The sequence below is a fragment of the Tripterygium wilfordii genome, chromosome 12, assembly GCF_013401445.1.
Source record: "Tripterygium wilfordii isolate XIE 37 chromosome 12, ASM1340144v1, whole genome shotgun sequence".
Lineage (NCBI taxonomy): Eukaryota > Viridiplantae > Streptophyta > Magnoliopsida > Celastrales > Celastraceae > Tripterygium > Tripterygium wilfordii.
The window spans coordinates 1,384,869-1,402,451 of record NC_052243.1 but is presented as its reverse complement, the minus strand read 5'-3'; the positions used below and the strand labels follow the sequence as shown (position 1 = coordinate 1,402,451).

Sequence of the window (17,583 nt, the reverse complement as noted above, 5' to 3'; positions counted from 1 at the left end):
CTTCCCCGATTCTCTGAAAGATGAAGTTCATATCGAGGACCTTTTCTTTTAATGATACCTTTTATTTTAGAGCATATATTAACTCATATATTCGTTTCGTGTTTAAAAAAAGACTAGGCATTTCGAATTATTTATTGATGTCGAGGGATTAGATGCCCACATCTCTCTAGGAAGAGATCCATTTGAGTCTTGAGAGGCCATAAAATATTAAAATCTCGTCACCCAGCAGTAACAAGAACTACGATTTCTCACTCATGGACCTTGCTTTTGAGCGCACTTCCGATCAGAGTATTCCTTTCTAGAAGTAGCTAGAAGAGTATGCTAGAATTTAACCTTTTCGCAAGATATCTTCCAAACTGTTGGGGTCCTTGCTTTGGATCTTGTTCCCCCGGTGCGAAAGAAGTTCAACTACTTATAATCATACCCCCATATATGTCAATATGTCAATAATATTGTCCGTTTTGAGTTATCCAGTGTACGAAAGAAGTTCAACTACTCATAATCACACCCCCATATATGTCAATAGTATTGTTCGTTTTGAGTTGTCCAGTGTGCGAAAGAAATTCAACTACTCATAATCACACCCCCATATCGTTCATATATGTCAATATGTCAACAGTATTGTCCGTTTTGAGTTGTCCGGTGTACGAAAGAATGTCAACTACTCATAATCACACCCCCATATATGTCAATAGTATTCTTCGTTTTACGAAATAAGTTCAACTACTCATAATCACACCCCCATATATGTCAACAATATTATCCCCCATATATGTTTTGGGTTGTCCGGTGTGCGAAAGAAGCTCAACTATTCATAATCACACCCCCATATATGTCCATAATATTATCCTGTTTGGGTTGTCCGATTCCTATTTCCTGATGATATACATCGGGCCCGCACTACTTTGTTCCTCCTAAGCCCAACTACTAAGCCCGATTTTGTCCCTCCTAAGCCCAACTACTAATGGGACAAAGCCCAACTCACTAGGCTTAGGAAAAATACCTTGTTTTATGTAGGGAGTGAGTTTTGCTCATATAAATCACTCAATTAGTGGTGTCCCAACCGATGTGAGACAATATGTTCCTAACATAATGATCTATTCATGTTTATAATCAATTTTATGAACAACTAATTACAAATCTATTCATACTAAGGGTGCGTTTGGTAAGAGGGTAAGAATTTGGGGGTATAATTTGTTACCCATGTAAATGTTACAAGAGTAATAATAATTATGGAGAACAAGTGTTACCCTTGTTTGGTAAAGAAGGGTAAAATTTACCCAAGTATTCATTACTCTTGTTTGTTACGACTATACATTACTGGTGTAATACCATTACCCTTGTTTGTTATTATTGTAATGAACCAAATTAGAAAAAAGTGAGATTATGTTTTTTATTGTTACGACTATCATGTACCAAAATTTTAAAAATATAGATACATATGCATAGATATACACACATAGCCAGACATATATATATATAATAACAATTGTTAACAATTTCAACAAAATAATCTGGTAACATTCAAATCCATGACAAAGACGTAACACAAGAGTAGGGGTCATCATTTGGCCCGCGGGCCTAGGTCCGAGCTCGGCCCTGCCTGACCTCTTGATCGGGCATGGGCTCCATTTTTTGGGTCAGCCCAACCCGAAGCCAGACACCTCAGGCCAATTTTGGCTCAGCCCGACCCCTACCCCGACCCAAGCCCGACATTATTTATTTATATATATATATATATATACACAGACAGTGCGTATGTATATATTTATATGTGTGTGTATATGTATATGCATGTATGTATATATACACACATATATGTATGTATGTATATATATACACATATAGTGCATATGCATGTATATATATATATGTGTGTGTATGTATATGTGTATATATATACATATGTATATATATACACAGACAGTGCATATGTGTGTGTATGTGTATATATATATGTGTGTGTATATATATGTGTGTAAATACACACAGACAGTGCATATGTGAGTGTGTGTATATATATGTGTGTATATATATATATATATATATATATATATATATATATATGTGTGTGTATATTATATATGTATATATATATATATACATATATATAATATATAATATATATATATGTGTATATATAACTTATGGGCTTTTATAATTTTTTATTTAAAGGGGTAATAGATTGGAGTAAAACTTCTCATTACTTTTTATTACCCAGGTCCCCCCACAAGTAAACTTTATGTGTAAAAAATAAGCTCAATTACTAAAATTTATTACAGGAGTAAAAGTTATACTGACATAACAAACACAAGTAAATTTAAAATTTAATTACCCTTATAACTATTACACTCTATTACCCTCGTACCAAACGCACCATAAACATATAGTCCGAGAATTTGCTATCCGTCCGAGTTGGTTACTCCAATTTCCCATGATAATAGATTATAGTAAGATTAATTAAATTGTTAATTAGACCTAGGGCCGGTGGAGGGGCTTTGCTATGGGTGAACTACGATAGACCTGTTGTAGCCCCTTTAGGCCCATAATGATTTGTTTTCATTAAAAAAACTATAAATGTGTAGTATCTAGTTTAATGAATGTGAATTTAATTTTATTTCAGACATAAAATATATTATTGCATTCGTAAAATCCATCAAAACATAAATACTACAATTTCAAACTTGAAAAAGAGTTTTATTGTGGCCCAAAATGGACTACAATCGGGTATGTGGATGAAAATTTTATTTTACTTGATGTTAATACATTGTTTGTGAATTATTATGTAAATTTATGAGTGTATCTATCCGATGCATATTCAAAAAAGTCGTGCGTAGAAATTGTGGGTTAAATATTTATAAAAAATATATAAAAAAAAAGAGACAATTGGACAAGTCTAAAGGATCAAGAAACAAAATTTAAAATATTTCTGTAAAAAGCAACTAGGTCTAGACGGACCAAAATTTCATATTATTATAATTTATCAGGAGAAAATAAAGCTTTTATTTCAAACTTAGATTCCCGCTTTGTCGCCTTTGTGTTTGGACTACTAGTCACAGGTCAAAACCCCATTTGATGACAAAAGAGAACAGCCAGTTCTAAAGTTCTATAAAAACACGTAACCGTTGCCCACCAAACCCTATGCCATTTCAAATTCAAAACACAAAATCTCAGTGTCTGTGCCTGAAAATGAAATTACTATAACAAAGCCCAACACTCACCAAGTAATCTCTCTGTCTCATCATTTTATCAGAAAATGACCAGTTCCAAGAACTCATCACCCCAGAATCAGTCTTACCACAACTCCCTCCATGTCAACGACCCCAAAAACAGCCCCAGCTGCAGGGACAAGCCCATCTCTGACAACAAAGAGAATGTCATCTTTGGTGGTGATGACAACAAAGAGAACATTGAAGCACCCACAAACGGTTGTAAACGGACTCCTCTGGTCCAGAAATCTTTATCCACTAATGGGTCTTTTACTTTGGCCAGAGAGCCTTCCAATTTCAAATCTTTGTCGACTGGCAGAGTCTTGAAGCCTTCTTCCCTTCAGCTCTGTATGCAAATGAATGAGCCTGATAAGGAGGCTTTTGGGTCCAAAATCTGGGACCCCGTAGAGTCGGAGAACTCTACTTCTTTGAAAATTTGGGATTATTCCGATTCCGAGGCTGCTCCAGCTTCTTCTTGGTCAACACTGCCTAATAGGTTTGTAACACAGACACCCATCTCTTCTTAGACTTATAGTGGATGTGCTCGCTATCTTATTGAGGTTGGTGCAAAAATAGCCAAAGTTATTTGTGAAACTAAAGTCGATACAAGCTTTCATGCCGTTGATGTATGATTTACGCTATGAAATGTTCTCTAATTGAACTCGTGTTTTCGGCTGGGTTTCAGGGCTTTGTTGTGTAGGACATTACCAGTGGACATTGGGAGATGTACATGCCTTATTGTGAAGGAGGCATCGCCTAAAGGGTTAGATGGGAGTACTCTTTATTCACTTTACACAAATGTAAGATTTCTGAACTTGTCATACTTTTTCTCTGACCTCTTGTGATCTCTAGATCTAGGCACAAGGGACTTGGAGTCTATCAGATTTAGTGTGTTCAATCTAGTTATCTAGGGCCTCCATGAATCCTGTCTAGTAGCTTAACTAGTTATGGTTATGGAATTTCGTTATCGTTGTATCATCGTTATCGTTGTATCATCATTCATACCCTTCAGTTATAGCTGTATTATACTCCAGATAATGTGATTTGGCATATTGACGATTCAGGAAGGTCAAGGACGACAGGATCGGAAACTAGCTGTAGCCTTTCACAAGCGGCGTAATGGGAAGTCGGAATATGTTATAGCTCAGAATGCAAAGGGAATATATTCAAGTTCAGATGATAGTTATATGGGGAATGTAACCTCAAACCTTGTGGGCTCAAAGTACTATATATGGGATCAGGTATATGTTTTCGAATATTTGAAACGCATATAGAGAGTTGTCTCACCTCTGAAAACATATAGCAGGTGTATTTAATCCGAATGAGAATGTATTCTGATTCTGTTTTATTGTTTTATTTCATAGCAGGGAAGCCGTGAAAATTCCCCAATGAAACAGTCTAATCCACTAGCTGTTGTAAAGTAAGCTAAACTTATCACTCTCTATTTCCTCCCTTTCTGCCTATGGTTTTATCAACCGTTGTTTCTGCAGGTTCATGCCAACGATAGCTACCTGGACTGGAAGTCACAGAAACATGACAGTGTATGTACCTAAGCAGCAATCAATGCAACTAAAGAATGCAACTCAGGTGAGCTGTACAATTTAAGATACAAACCAATGAACCATAGGATCATCATAACCTATTACAAATGTGTTGTTGGATTTCAATCATCAAAGACCTAATTCCGGGTTGATGATATTTAACGCTTTTCTTTAATCTTCGTAAACTTTAGACGCAACACGTTGGCAGACTGCCTGAGGACTGGCAGAGCAGAGTGGAAAGAGTGCATAAGCTGTTTTCAAGAATACCGCAATACAATAGTGTAAGACAACAATGAATGTCTTTCCTCTTCATAGAAAAGTAGAAACTCTTGTGTATTGAGTTATTTTTCATTCCATGAATTTAACCTCTCTTTTTTTTGCTTCTTCAGGGTTCTAAACAATATGAGTTGGACTTCAGAGATAGAGGAAGAGCTGGACTTAGAGTCCAAAGATCAGTTAAAAATTTCCAGTTGACATTGGAGGTATCAAGAACATTAGATTTGAAAGTTATTCAGTCACAATTATTCTGTGACTCGATGGTACTATTAACTTGTATACATATTTATCTAGGAGAATGGAAAGCAGACAATTCTGCAGCTCGGAAGGGTTGACAAAACCAAGTTTGTGATGGATTTCAGGTACACTGGTCTCATTGATTCTAGATTCGAAGCCTTTGAGAAAGTATCAGGAAAACGTATAAATAAGTATACAATCTTAATTTTGCAGATATCCTTTAACAGGTTACCAAGCATTTTGCATATGTTTAGCTTCGATCGATTCAAAGCTTTGCTGCACACTATAACTATAAGCTACCTAGATCCAACTGCAGTTTCAACCTTAAGTTGCTAAGTTCTGTTCTTGCATGTGCTTACGGCCCCTCAGCTGAAGTACAGAGGTACCATTTTTGTATCAATGCAAGCTCTGTAATCAAAATGTAATGCACTGGAGGTACTGGCTTGCACCTCTACCACTAGATATCATGGCAACAATGATGCAAGAGAAATTAAAATTTTCTTATTAAGAGAAATGTTTTGATGAACAAATGTTTACATGATCCAACTAAATTTACAAGTTAATAGATATGAAGTCATGAAGCAATAAAAATTAGCAAACTTTCTTCTCTTCAAAATTCTGGAGAAAGCAAAAGAAGTAAATGACAAAAAGAAAAGAAAGAATTTCAGATGTCTATTCCCATCATCTTCCCTACGCATCAAGCTCAAAGCGAAAAGTCGGCGAAGTAAACGAATTCAAATCACCAAGAAAAATGTCATCACCTTCGGTGTAGTTGCCGGAATCATGGCAATCAAAGTAGGTCTGGATGTCCTCGGGGAAGCTCCGGCGTGGCTGGTCGGACTCCGGCGGTGTTGATGGGGAGTCAGCCGCCGATGTCTTCTCAAGCATTTCCTTGTATTTCGAGGATTGCAGGAGAAGGCCTAGCGCCGATGAGGCGGATCCTCCGCCCCCGCCGGTTGGTCTTGGTGGAAGCTGCTGGGCTGTTTCGGTAGAATTGGGGTTTTGGTTGAGGGGCAATAAGGTAAAAGCAAGTCCATCGTCGTTAGGTTTTGCGGACCGATTAACGTCTCCGTTAGTAATTTCTTGGTGGCCGTCACTGTTAAGTTTCGTTTGGTTATCGGGGCGTAACCATTTTATGTAACGGCTCAAGTCAAAGTTCGTGACGGCGTTAAGTCCCCGGTACTCTATCGCTGCCATGTCATATGCTGTGGCTGCTTCTTCCTGGGTAGCTGTTATAAATGAAAATAATTAGGGGCAATTTTGGAAAAGCATAGAGACAACATTAAATCACTACTCACTAGAGATTATACTAAAAACAATATAAAAAAGGTCCAATTTTAACCTAAGGTAGTAATTTAAACCAAGGTCCAATTTTATGTTCTATTTAGATGTCCAACTGTGTATTGACTTTGAATTACCATATCAAAATTTTTTTTGATCGAGAGCGACCAGATATAAGTTTATCATTTGAACATCTTATATGAGCCTAAACTCAGACGTTAAGGCATGCGCACATAAATTTCTCACCTGACAATATGATAAGTTAGGTCAAATTCTAGTGTGTGACCACAAGGGTATTGCTCTTAATAGAAATCAAACTTTGAATCTTCGAATTTATATAATTTGTCCCCACTGAAATTCAACACTAAACTATCACCCAAATGATTGTATTAGGCTATCCCCATTTATAAAAAAAATAAAGTATCTAATCCACAACAAGGTATTTGTAGTATTAATTGAAATAATATTAATTTTTTTAGATATATTAATGAGTTTGAATACATCATAAGCTTGACTAGGCAGTTGAGGGTTGGTGATCAATATCCCAACTAACCAAGAAATTACATCATATTATTATGCCATTATGCTATTTGTCTTGACTTGCATGTCCAAATAAATATTAAATGTTTAGAAAAGCCATCCATTACCAAGTGTAATTTCTTGGATTTCACTTGATTATGTTTGACATCAACATAGTAATAAACAAGTGCATTTTCTTCCTATAACAAAAACATTCTTACACAATAGAGATAGAGACGTTGAGTTTTAATGTTTATTTATTATTTATTATTAAGTTGTTTTTATCAAAAAAAAAAAAAGACAAGTGTATACATACCATATGTTCCAAGGTAGAGATACTTGTTCCCAAAAACTCTCCCAATGCGAGCTTCCCATCTCCCATTATGATGATGTCTACACACATATTCACAATCACTATCTTTCCTCTTTCGTGTGTGGAATAGGTAAACTCATGAGCTCATACAATAACCCGTAAACTACGAATGCAATAACAATAAACCTAATTATTACCTTGCTACTCCTCTATATTTCGAGACCCCGCGAGAAAATCCACTACTTTTTCTGCAAAATTTGTGAATAAACAAGATTACCACAACAACATTGGTATGCATACACACACAAGCAACTAAAATATGTATTGATTTCCCTAGAAAATTTGATTAATACCTCCTCAAAGATCCAATATATTCTTCCTTGGACTGACCTTCCATCTCTTTAAGTTCTTCTTGATAATTTGATGACTACAGAAATTAATAAATGGCTAAATCAATGTAAAATTAAGAACAGAAGGAAATTTATGATCTAAATTAAGAAAAAGAAAAGAAAATTTACTGGAAAATTGAGGACAGTGTCCTTTCCCCAGTACTTCAATGCTGCCAAGTCGTACGCACGTGCAGAAGCTTCTTCATCATCATATGCACCTTGAGAAAAATGTGCATTATATTAAGGCCGTGTTTGCTTTGCATGTGTGTTTCAGCAGTGATTCGATTAAATTTTGTTCAAAAATGGTGTCTTTATTATTTGTAATTTGGGTAGAATTCCGAGTGGACAAACATGGTCTTATTTTTTTTGAAAACGTAAGGATAGAGATTGTGTAACTTACCAAGATATACTGCATTACAGTCGGATTCCACAACAACCACAATCAACATCGTTGGCAGAACATCCCAGAAAACAAAAAGAAAAAGATTAATCAATACTCTTCGACACAAATGTACTAGTAAGACTAAGAACGGCCAAATTGACAAAGATCCAAACAGTTTGATATCCCAATTATTAAGTTGGACGTACAAGATTCAAGTGAATTAGTAGGTTACACATATCCCACATGATGCACATAAAATCATATACGTACAACTCAACCGCTGGGATAATTGAGATACCGGATACCTATCATTACTGAAAGAACAGAGCCCATTGAACGAAAATGGATCAAAATCAAACCTTGTCTTCCTTTCTTGTTCTGTGACTCATTCCAGCAATTCTTATCCCACAAATGAGCCTCATAGCGACCCGTCCATCGATGCCTGAATCAAAACCAACCATTAATAGAAGATAATCAATAATACCATACAAAGAAAAAAAAAAAAAAACCCTGTTTTGGTGAATTAATCATGAATGTGATGTTCCAAGTTCCCACCTTGTGACTCCTCTGTAAATGGAGCTGCGTCCGGGAGGAGAGTCTCTGGGCACACTTTTTCGAGTCCGTTTTACCTTTGTTGTTTTTGGGTTTGCAGTGTTTTTCTGTGAGATCTTCCCCATTAAAATGAAAGTTCAAAAAACAGAGAGAAACAGAGAGAATGAATGAACTGAGTGTCTTAGGTCCAATGAAAGGGTGGTTTTAAAAGGGAAGAAGAAGAGAAAAGAAATGGAGAGAGTGAGGGCCGGCTAGGGAGAGATTTGAGGATGGCTTCTAGTGGCCGTCTCTAAGCGGCTATGTGTGTTCTCTCTCCACTCTTTTGTCCTCAATTGTGTTCTTTCTTTCTCTTAATATTTATTTAATACACATTGTCAACAATTAAAGTAAAATATGGATTAGGATTTAGGGATTGAGATTTTAACACTAATTAGGTCATTTTGTACACATTTGATTAGGGGATAAGATTTTTCAATTCATAATTTGTGCTCTACATTCATTTTCTTCTATTTTTCCAATTTTGGTTAGGTCTCAAAAATAGATAATCCTGTGCTTCATTTTCACGTAAACATCAACTTAATTACCATGATCTTGCAATCATTTTTCCAAACTAATGTTCCTCGATCTCAACCTTTTTTTTTTTTTCTTTTATCAATTGTGGATATGTGGGATCTCATTCCCTCTATCTTTTTAGACCCTATAGGGGGACTAGGGGCCGCACTCCATGTGAATTACATTTCCCGAGTGTGTTGGGTTTTGGTTAAATATCGATATGTTGATTTTTATTTGAGACTCTTTTTATGGTTTGTAAATTTGTAGTATGTTGTTGATGATTAATGAATTACTTATCTTAAAAAAGTTCAAATAATATTTCATATTTGTTAGAAATCTAAGCTCGGTTATTGTGAATATATGGGGCTCGCACAATTTTTATTCTTCCTGAACCATCACACTTTGGTACTTAAACCCAAGGAAAAAGTCTCGCTAATGGAAAGGAATATTTTATATATAAAAAAATCTTATCCCCTACCTCTTATAATTTATAAAAAGATCTCTAACTCGATAAATGAAGCAAAACAAATAAAATGAAACAAGTATGTTGTCGTCTCACTTTGCCATCCAAAATATGATACTATGTGGATGTATGTTGTTGTATTGTTTGTTTAGGGTCTCCAAATTATGGATGAGTCTTATAAGGCTAATGTCTACATATAGCAAAGTCATCCTCTAATTTGTCATGTGTGTTGGGCAAATGAGAGATATGGATTACTGCCCAATTGCCATGTAATTGTAACAATTGATTAATATTAACAAATAAATTAAGACACTATTTTGGTGTTACTTATGACTTTTCTCTTGGAAAATTTGATAAGGAATTTACTAATCTCATTAATTATACACACAAACACATAATAGACACACAGGGTTAAAAATCCGAGTGTAGACCCAAAAAGAAAATCCAAACTAAAAATTTATATGATATTATTATCGATTACCTAAAAAGATATATAAACTCTTTTATCTTTCTGACTTGTTTCAAGTATTAGACTACCACTATGCCAAAATGTCTACAAATTAATAAACAAGGAATCACCATTCAAAACTATATAAAGAAAACAGGCATAAGAGAAATTGTCTTCTTCATTTTATTTTTCAAGTATGAATTTAGTAGGGAGCTATTAATTAATGTGTTGCATGGTCATTTAGGGATGGCAAGTGCAACACTTGGGATTTAATCCCCAACTTACTTTTTTAGGTGGTGCCATATATTTCTGGCTGATTTGCCTCACTCAAATTCAAACCATAGAAATTTTCACAATTAATGGATCTAAATTGCTATCATAGTTTTCTACCAAACCCCTCCCAACTGCTTTTTTCTTTTTCTTTTTCTTTTGTTCAATAACAATTTAAAATTGGGTGGCAAACTGTTAAGTTAAGTTGGGCTGGTAGTGCACTGGTCCAAGTAAAACCCAAATCCAGGAAAAAATGAATTTGGGCTTATTTTTCTGGCCCAAATCTAATGCATAATGAACCTACACCCCCAACCCACATGATTATTCATTGTAGGACCCTATTGTACAATTCCAGTCTCTCAATTACTGCGTACTATGCACAAAAATTTCATGTGCATTATATGAGACACGTGGAACACAGTGTGATTTCGCTTGAATCTTATGCATCTAAGTTAGAAGATAAGATATAATTGATATATCAATTACTGGGACCTTAATCATTTTCGCTCAAAAACATTCTAAGAAAATCAATACTTGAATCCACATATACTATGATATATTAATAAGAAATCCCTATTTTTATGTGACTGATATGAACCGGGAGACACACTAAAATCACATTTTCTGTGCCAAAAATTTAATTGGCAATACAAATACAAAGATATATACTCCCTCCGTCTCATTATATATACACATTCAGAAGCCATACACCCTACTCAAAACTACAAGCTTCTTCTGCAAATCCAAACATAGATTGCTTAGTATCATACACAACCCTCTGGTTTTTCTGCTGAAAGTTGCCAATTATACCAATCTCTCCTTCATATGAAAGACTAGCAAGAGCCAAACAGACCTGTGAAGCATCAGTCTTCACAAAATAAAAAACCCCAGTCACATCCACAGTCATGCCAGAATTCCCTTCAAATTGGATTTCAATCTTGGGTATGTCCACTTCTTCGTACCCACTTAGGTCAAAACAAGTATCAAGTATTGAATAACCAGGAGCAGAAGGAAACCCAGAAACTTGTTTCATAAACTCTGCTCTCACAACTCTGTAGATTGAAGGAGGAAGTCTTGAGACTACTGTTCCCGAATCTATCAGAAACCTACTTTTACCAAAACTTGGAGATTCCAATGCCACCCCACCAATGCTGATTCCAGTCAGGTTGATGAAATAAAATGTGGGTAGCATTGGATTTTGTACCATTTTAGTGTATGAAATTGGGGTTGAATTCTTGTAAACTGAAGTGTTTCCTCCTAAAACTAATGACCCTGAAGCCTCAGCTTCTGTTGTAGGTAAACAATAGGAGAAAACTCCTCCAAATATGTTGGGAGTCTGAGAAACCAATGAAACATTACTCATTCCCAATCCCATTAGCCCTGAAACTCCTCCAAATAGACCATTATTGCTCCTTCCACACCCGAATACGAAATCGTTGACAGTAGTGTTGCCTAGATTGAGATTTTCGCGGCCTAATTCACCACTTGTGTAAGACCCATCACCATAGCTAACAGAATAGTTACAGGTCTGTGTGTTGCTCGCACATACTCCCCTATTGCCAGTGTCAAACTGGAGGGATTGACAAGTTGTGGAGTTGCACAGAACTGTCTGATATGAAGAGGACATTGAAGGGTTAAAGAGAGGGTCTTGTTGATTGTAACATGATTTGCAAGGTTGGCATTGAACCCAAGTCAAGTCACTTCCAGTGTCCACAATTACAGTCAGTTTTCTACCACCTAATTCAATTGTAACAATGTAGTTGAGAGTTTCGAGGTCTATACCAGATGTTAATGGGATTTGAGTGTCTGAAACACCATTGTTATAGTTGAAAACCATGTTCTTGATTCGAGATTGCAGCGACTTAACGCGGATTTCATCCGTAATTATCTTCCTCTGCTGCCTCTTGTTCCAGTCAGCATTAGTACCTCCATAGCAGTGATCACTGTGCTTCATTTCCAATATTGTTGCACCCCTCTCAATCCCTGCAAATAAAATCAGATTCAATGTGTATATTATACTAAACTAGATGGGAATAAAAGGGTATATATTGCTTTCACTACAAGATTTAAGAGAGAAAAAGAGAGACTAATGATTATGTTTCCCATAAAAGCAAGACAAAACAGAAAAAGAACTCCATGTCTAAACAGGAAGGAAAAAAAAAAGGAAAGAAAGAATATATTGCTTTTACTCACTTGATTTCTTTGAGAGGCAATTTGAAGAGGTAATGATTTTTGGTTCCCTTTTCAAGTTGTTCAGATTGAGAACTCTAGTCTTCTCTTCAAAAGAGTAGTTAATTGCATCACAACATACAATGAAGAGCAAAACAACAAGTAGAGTAAACAAAAGAGGTGATGGTTCCACCATTGTAACTGAGAAGTACAATGGCAGAGATAAGAAATATTGGGTTATTTTTTAAGAACAAGAAGAAGAAGAAGAAGAAACAATGAGATAGAGAAAGAGATAGAGAGAGATAGAGAGAGAGAGAGAGATTCTATGAAAGTTGGAAGTTGGGTTGAGAACAAAAGAGGAGGGGCTGGCATTAAGGACCCCACTTGTTGGGTGCATGAGAAATTATTGGTGATTCACGTGCATATTCTATTACAAACACAGAAGAAAAGCAAATCAAGCTTGCTAGTTGCTATTGCTTGCTATGGTGTGGGATGTGGGATGTATATGAAGAAGAAGTTGTCGATGTTCAATGATTTCTATTGGTTTTGCTGAGCTTTCAAGGGATAAGGACTCCCCATTCACGGAATCAACTGTCACAACTCATTTAGTTTGGACTTCTTTGAGAGAGAGAGAGAGAGAGAGAGCATATTGTGTGTTTCATATTGTCCCTTTCATTATTGTCCTGATTAATGTGATAGTACAGTTGTAGATATATCTACAACTGTGAGTGTGTGGCATTGCATCATGTTTCGCTAGTAGTTAGTAATGGCAAAATAATTCAGTCTCAGGATAATCTAATGAGGAATTAAGACTCACAGGTGATGCTTGTTTTTTTTGTTAAAGTCATGGGGTTGATCATGATGTGGCATGTTTTTCACTATTTGTCATGTAATGCTAGTAAGAGATCACGACATATGTAATGATGTTCATTTTAGTACGAAACGTTGTATCGAGTCTATACTAATAAATAAGACATTTAAAAACAATAAACAGAATATAATGATTCTCTTTGACGGTTTGTGATTGTTAACTCTCTCCTAATTTCAGTTGTCTGTCCAATTTCGACAAAACTTTGTATTTTGACATCATTTTGATACGAAACATACTACGGAACCATACTAACAAGTACAAGTTAAATATTTAAGAATAAAAAAAATAAAAATAAAGCCCACCGATGCTTCAGGTTAATATCTCTGGGCTGGATCACCACTAGTAGGCCCATTTAGAGAAGTTGAGGGCTAAATTTGGCCCATTATGGGATGGGTGGGGCTGAAATTTTAATCCTGAAATTACTTGAAATCTTTTTAATCCTACCCATCCATTTCATCTAATGGTGAAAAATGTTATCCATCCTCTTTCCTTCTACCAAGTCTCAACTCTACTTCCCTCTTCCATAACCTCTTCTCTTCCCCTCCACAGATCGATCCGAAGAACCACTGCCAGATACGATTCTGCTTCCCCTTCGTACTACCAAAAAAGAAGATTCTTGCCCGGCTTTCTTTCGGCTTAAGAAAGAAGGCTGCGGTGAGAATGAGGATCACTTCGGAACTCTAGGAGAATGGGCGTTTTAGGGCGGGATCTAAAAGCTCTCCAACGTGTTGCGGAGCCTTCGGCCGTGAGAGGGTCTTTTGGCTTCCTCAGGGGAGGGTAGGACTTTTTGCTGATTGTAGCTCTTGTCTTAACAGGGGGCTCTGTTAAGTTCAAGGTGGAAGAGCCGAAGAGGGAAGAGAGGAGGGAACCCTAGATGTTGATGAATTGTTATTAAATCTCAGCCATTAGATGAAATAGATGGCTGAGATTTAATGGATTTCAGGTAATTTCAGCCCCCTATACTACGGAGGTGCTTTGCTTATTATTGCTTTGCCAGAAGCCCAGAAATCGGGGTTTCACAACAAAAAATGAATGTGAAGAAAGATGGTTTTGTCGAGCCTTCGAGCAGTGAAAATGCGGGTTCTGGAGCAGAAATTTCAGTTTCTCAAGCGTGTATAATCAATCTCGCCTGTGCTTTAGCCTTGGCCACTGGATTCTTTACGGCTCGCAATTTCTACTCCGTCACTCTTGTCTCCAATCCGTCTCTTACCCTTCTCCTGATCTTGGTGCTTCTCTTACCTTCCTCGTTCTGAATCGCTTTTCGTTTCCAAATTTGGGTTTGAAATTTATGTTTTTGGTATCAGGTTATTGAAAGCCCTGTTGTGATCCTCACATACAGTTGGTTTCGGCAGAATCCGGACAAATGCTCTGTAAGTTCCAATAATTGATTGCTCCTCTTTAGTTTGGTATGAGAGAGAGCGTATAAATTTCTTTTCCTTTCTTTTTCTTGTTCTTTTGGATTTCATTGGCTAATAGTTTATTTTCATTGTCCTGACAGTACTTCAGAGCTGTTGGACGGGGCGTACTGGGACTTCCTTTTGGTTAGTCTTCAATCTCACACTGCATTTGTTTGTTTAATCGTGTAAGTTGTAACTTGTGAGATGATTATTACCTGTTGTATCCTAGTTTCAATAGCTTTTTATATACGTTTTATTGATAAAATTAGACTTTTTACATGTTTAGGACCTGTTTAAGAACTTCTCTTAGAAATTTTTTGTCCATATGTTAGTTGGGTTTTGTATTTGTTAGTATAGAACTGGAGAGAGAGAGAGTAATTTTATGCCTTACCCTAGTAGTGGATGCCTAATACAGAAGCACATTGTGCATTAATTAGTGAGCTTTGTTGTCAATTAGTAGGGCAGAGTTTTCGTGTTAGGTCATTTGCTGGAAATCTATATAAGAATGTGGTTATGTCCTATATAGAAATGTATTTTTTTTGCCTGATCAATATGTTTCTATCTCAAGATTCTGAATTTATGTTTAGAGATGTTTCCTTAACGTGCTTAAAGGTGTTTGTTATAATCTTTGTCTTCAAATTTGTAGGGGCTCTAGTAAATGCATTTGGAGCTATTGCTTTGGGTTCACCAGTTGGCACTCAGTACGTGATATTTAGTATTCAATAGAATTCATATCATATAGCATTATGTAGATGTCCCAGTTGAGGTTAGAAGTAGCAGAGTGCACAATCTTTTGTAGCCTAAACAGTACTAGGTCCATTAATCTCCCATGTTTTTGGTAGGTTGATGGTTCTTTCTGCTTCTATTGAAAAAGGAAATTAAAACTAATCATCCCATATTTCTATGGCAATAAACTCCAAAGTTCTTTTTACCATCAATCTCAACTGTGATATATATCTTCATAGTTATGAAGACAAGCACATATAGATAACCCATAAATAAACTAACTGAGCAACTAGAACCGTGATAATTGACTTTTGTTATTCCTATTTCTATTATGGCTTTTATATCACAAGCTTTTAATTGACTTGTACCTTCTCACTGATCACAGGTATTTACCAAAGACCCTTAACTGGTCACTTCTTATGTCATTATTCACTGTAAGTTTCTAGTATGCTAGTTTTTGCAGTTTAAGTTTCTCTTTGAAGGATTGACCTCGTGTCTTGTTTTCTGTGAACTTGTATGAAATCGATGGCTGTATGCATTAGTAATGTATTGCATTGATGTTTATGCTAAGTATCTGTTTGGTTCAAGTAGTGGCTACATGTAAGAAAGTTCATAGGTGGAGGTTTTGATCTGCTTTCCTTTCCCCAATTTACTGATTTCACCTCTTAGAAGTATGCATAGAATTCTAAGCAATCCTTGTAATTTTGTTGTTATTGTTGTTGCATTACCTGTGTGTTCTTTTTCTTACATGATTTACCCACACTGCTTATTCAGTGCGTACCTGCTGCTTCTGTATTTGGCTCAGCTTGGTCAGAGTGGCAACGCTTATTTGCTCATACCAAGTAAGTTTTCACGTATTACTAATCCATTGTTAGGCGTTTAGCTTTGTGGCATAAGTATTTCCTTCACGTTCTTCAGGACATCTATATAATACCATAAAAACCAATTGATACACGAGAAGTTAATTTACATTTGACTGGACCTGGGGGATAAGTAAATTACAATTTTGTACATGGGATTTCCCTTATTGGGCCTGGAACCTGTTAACTACGTCGGTCTTAGTAAATTGTTCACAAAGATGTGAAATCGGGAAAGCATATGATAAAGTAAAGTAGGCTTCCTAAATTCATCCTGGCCTATAAATTATGTTGATCACTGAAGCACCCGACTAGCTTTATTACGAATCTAGGTAGTTGGATTTCAGTAAGATACTGTATTTGCTAATATGATTTATGGATTGTCTCATGATTAGGCCAAAAGGTTCTTTAGACTATCTGATATGTATACCTGCACATGGAGCTGTTATTGGAGCTTGGTTTGGTGCTTGGCCCATGCCGCTTGACTGGGAGAGGCCATGGCAGGTTCAGTTACATTTCCCTTTTTGTCCTAATTTTCTAGTGCAGGAAGTTTTTACCTTTGATTGCTACAGTTCAATAAGTTTCAAACTGGTTCACTAGGTCACAATTCCTTAATGAACGAGTCATTTGGTTCGATTATGTAGTATCTATTATTTTGTTTATCATATGAAGTTGTCAAAGTGGATTTTACACTTGGTAGATAATACTGAACTAGTGGTAGTCATTTCTTCTGGTTTGCATTACTCAGATGTAATGTGATTTGACTGAGGCCATGATTCACTTATTTCCCAATTACAGGAATGGCCAATATGCGTCGCTAATGGAGCTTTGATCGGGTACCTAGTAGGAATGGTAGTGTCTGTTGGATTCATACTCGTGAATGGTCGACGGCAGCATCTTAAAGCGGATTAATTAGCGATGCAAATCTCGTAATTTCATATAACTTTAGCATTATAATCTTACCTATGCCACCATTTTTGATAGAACTCTTAATTAGGAAATAGCTTTAGGATATGGAGTTGGTTTTTTTTTTTTTTTTTTTCTCCCTCTCATGCTCTCATGGGACTATCATTGTTTGATTGAACAGATGGGGTACATGTCAATTTTGTATAAAATTTCGTTGAGGGGTAT

The 17,583-nt window shown here is 36.2% G+C and overlaps 4 protein-coding genes across 7 annotated transcripts; 2 read left to right on the top strand and 2 right to left on the bottom strand.

The window, feature by feature from the left end:
- Window positions 1-3,132: 3,132 nt before the first annotated feature.
- On the top strand, window positions 3,133-5,728 carry LOC120011593 (tubby-like protein 8). 4 transcript variants are annotated; one of them, XM_038862748.1, is made up of 9 exons: window positions 3,133-3,705; window positions 3,895-4,009; window positions 4,274-4,450; window positions 4,577-4,629; window positions 4,700-4,796; window positions 4,942-5,031; window positions 5,140-5,232; window positions 5,321-5,388; window positions 5,491-5,627. In XM_038862748.1, the coding sequence occupies exons 1-9, from the start codon at window positions 3,257-3,259 to the stop codon at window positions 5,597-5,599; spliced, it is 1,251 nt and encodes a 416-aa protein (XP_038718676.1). In that variant the 5' UTR covers window positions 3,133-3,256; the 3' UTR covers window positions 5,600-5,627. The 4 variants fall into 4 exon arrangements, with proteins under 4 accessions (XP_038718676.1, XP_038718675.1, XP_038718678.1 ...); XM_038862747.1 differs by having other exon boundaries at window positions 3,136-3,705; window positions 4,574-4,629; XM_038862750.1 differs by having other exon boundaries at window positions 3,138-3,705; window positions 5,477-5,728.
- A 14-nt stretch (window positions 5,729-5,742) lies between these two features.
- LOC120011595 (AP2-like ethylene-responsive transcription factor At1g16060) lies at window positions 5,743-8,999 on the bottom strand. The gene is made up of 8 exons (XM_038862751.1): window positions 8,703-8,999; window positions 8,507-8,589; window positions 8,166-8,174; window positions 7,895-7,983; window positions 7,730-7,803; window positions 7,574-7,624; window positions 7,380-7,456; window positions 5,743-6,492 (listed from the first exon to the last, which is right to left on the bottom strand). Exons 1-8 carry the CDS (start codon window positions 8,822-8,824, stop codon window positions 5,954-5,956), a joined length of 1,044 nt encoding a protein of 347 aa, XP_038718679.1. The 5' UTR covers window positions 8,825-8,999; the 3' UTR covers window positions 5,743-5,953.
- A 1,992-nt stretch (window positions 9,000-10,991) lies between these two features.
- LOC120011592 (aspartyl protease family protein At5g10770) lies at window positions 10,992-12,909 on the bottom strand. The gene is made up of 2 exons (XM_038862746.1): window positions 12,626-12,909; window positions 10,992-12,415 (listed from the first exon to the last, which is right to left on the bottom strand). The coding sequence occupies exons 1-2, from the start codon at window positions 12,795-12,797 to the stop codon at window positions 11,145-11,147; spliced, it is 1,443 nt and encodes a 480-aa protein (XP_038718674.1). The 5' UTR covers window positions 12,798-12,909; the 3' UTR covers window positions 10,992-11,144.
- Window positions 12,910-14,196: 1,287 nt separating this feature from the next.
- Window positions 14,197-17,494, top strand: LOC120010362 (uncharacterized protein C1450.15). Its single transcript, XM_038861135.1, has 8 exons — window positions 14,197-14,698; window positions 14,777-14,842; window positions 14,971-15,013; window positions 15,516-15,570; window positions 15,981-16,029; window positions 16,370-16,437; window positions 16,848-16,956; window positions 17,251-17,494. Exons 1-8 carry the CDS (start codon window positions 14,501-14,503, stop codon window positions 17,362-17,364), a joined length of 702 nt encoding a protein of 233 aa, XP_038717063.1. The 5' UTR covers window positions 14,197-14,500; the 3' UTR covers window positions 17,365-17,494.
- The last annotated feature ends 89 nt before the right edge of the window (window positions 17,495-17,583 follow it).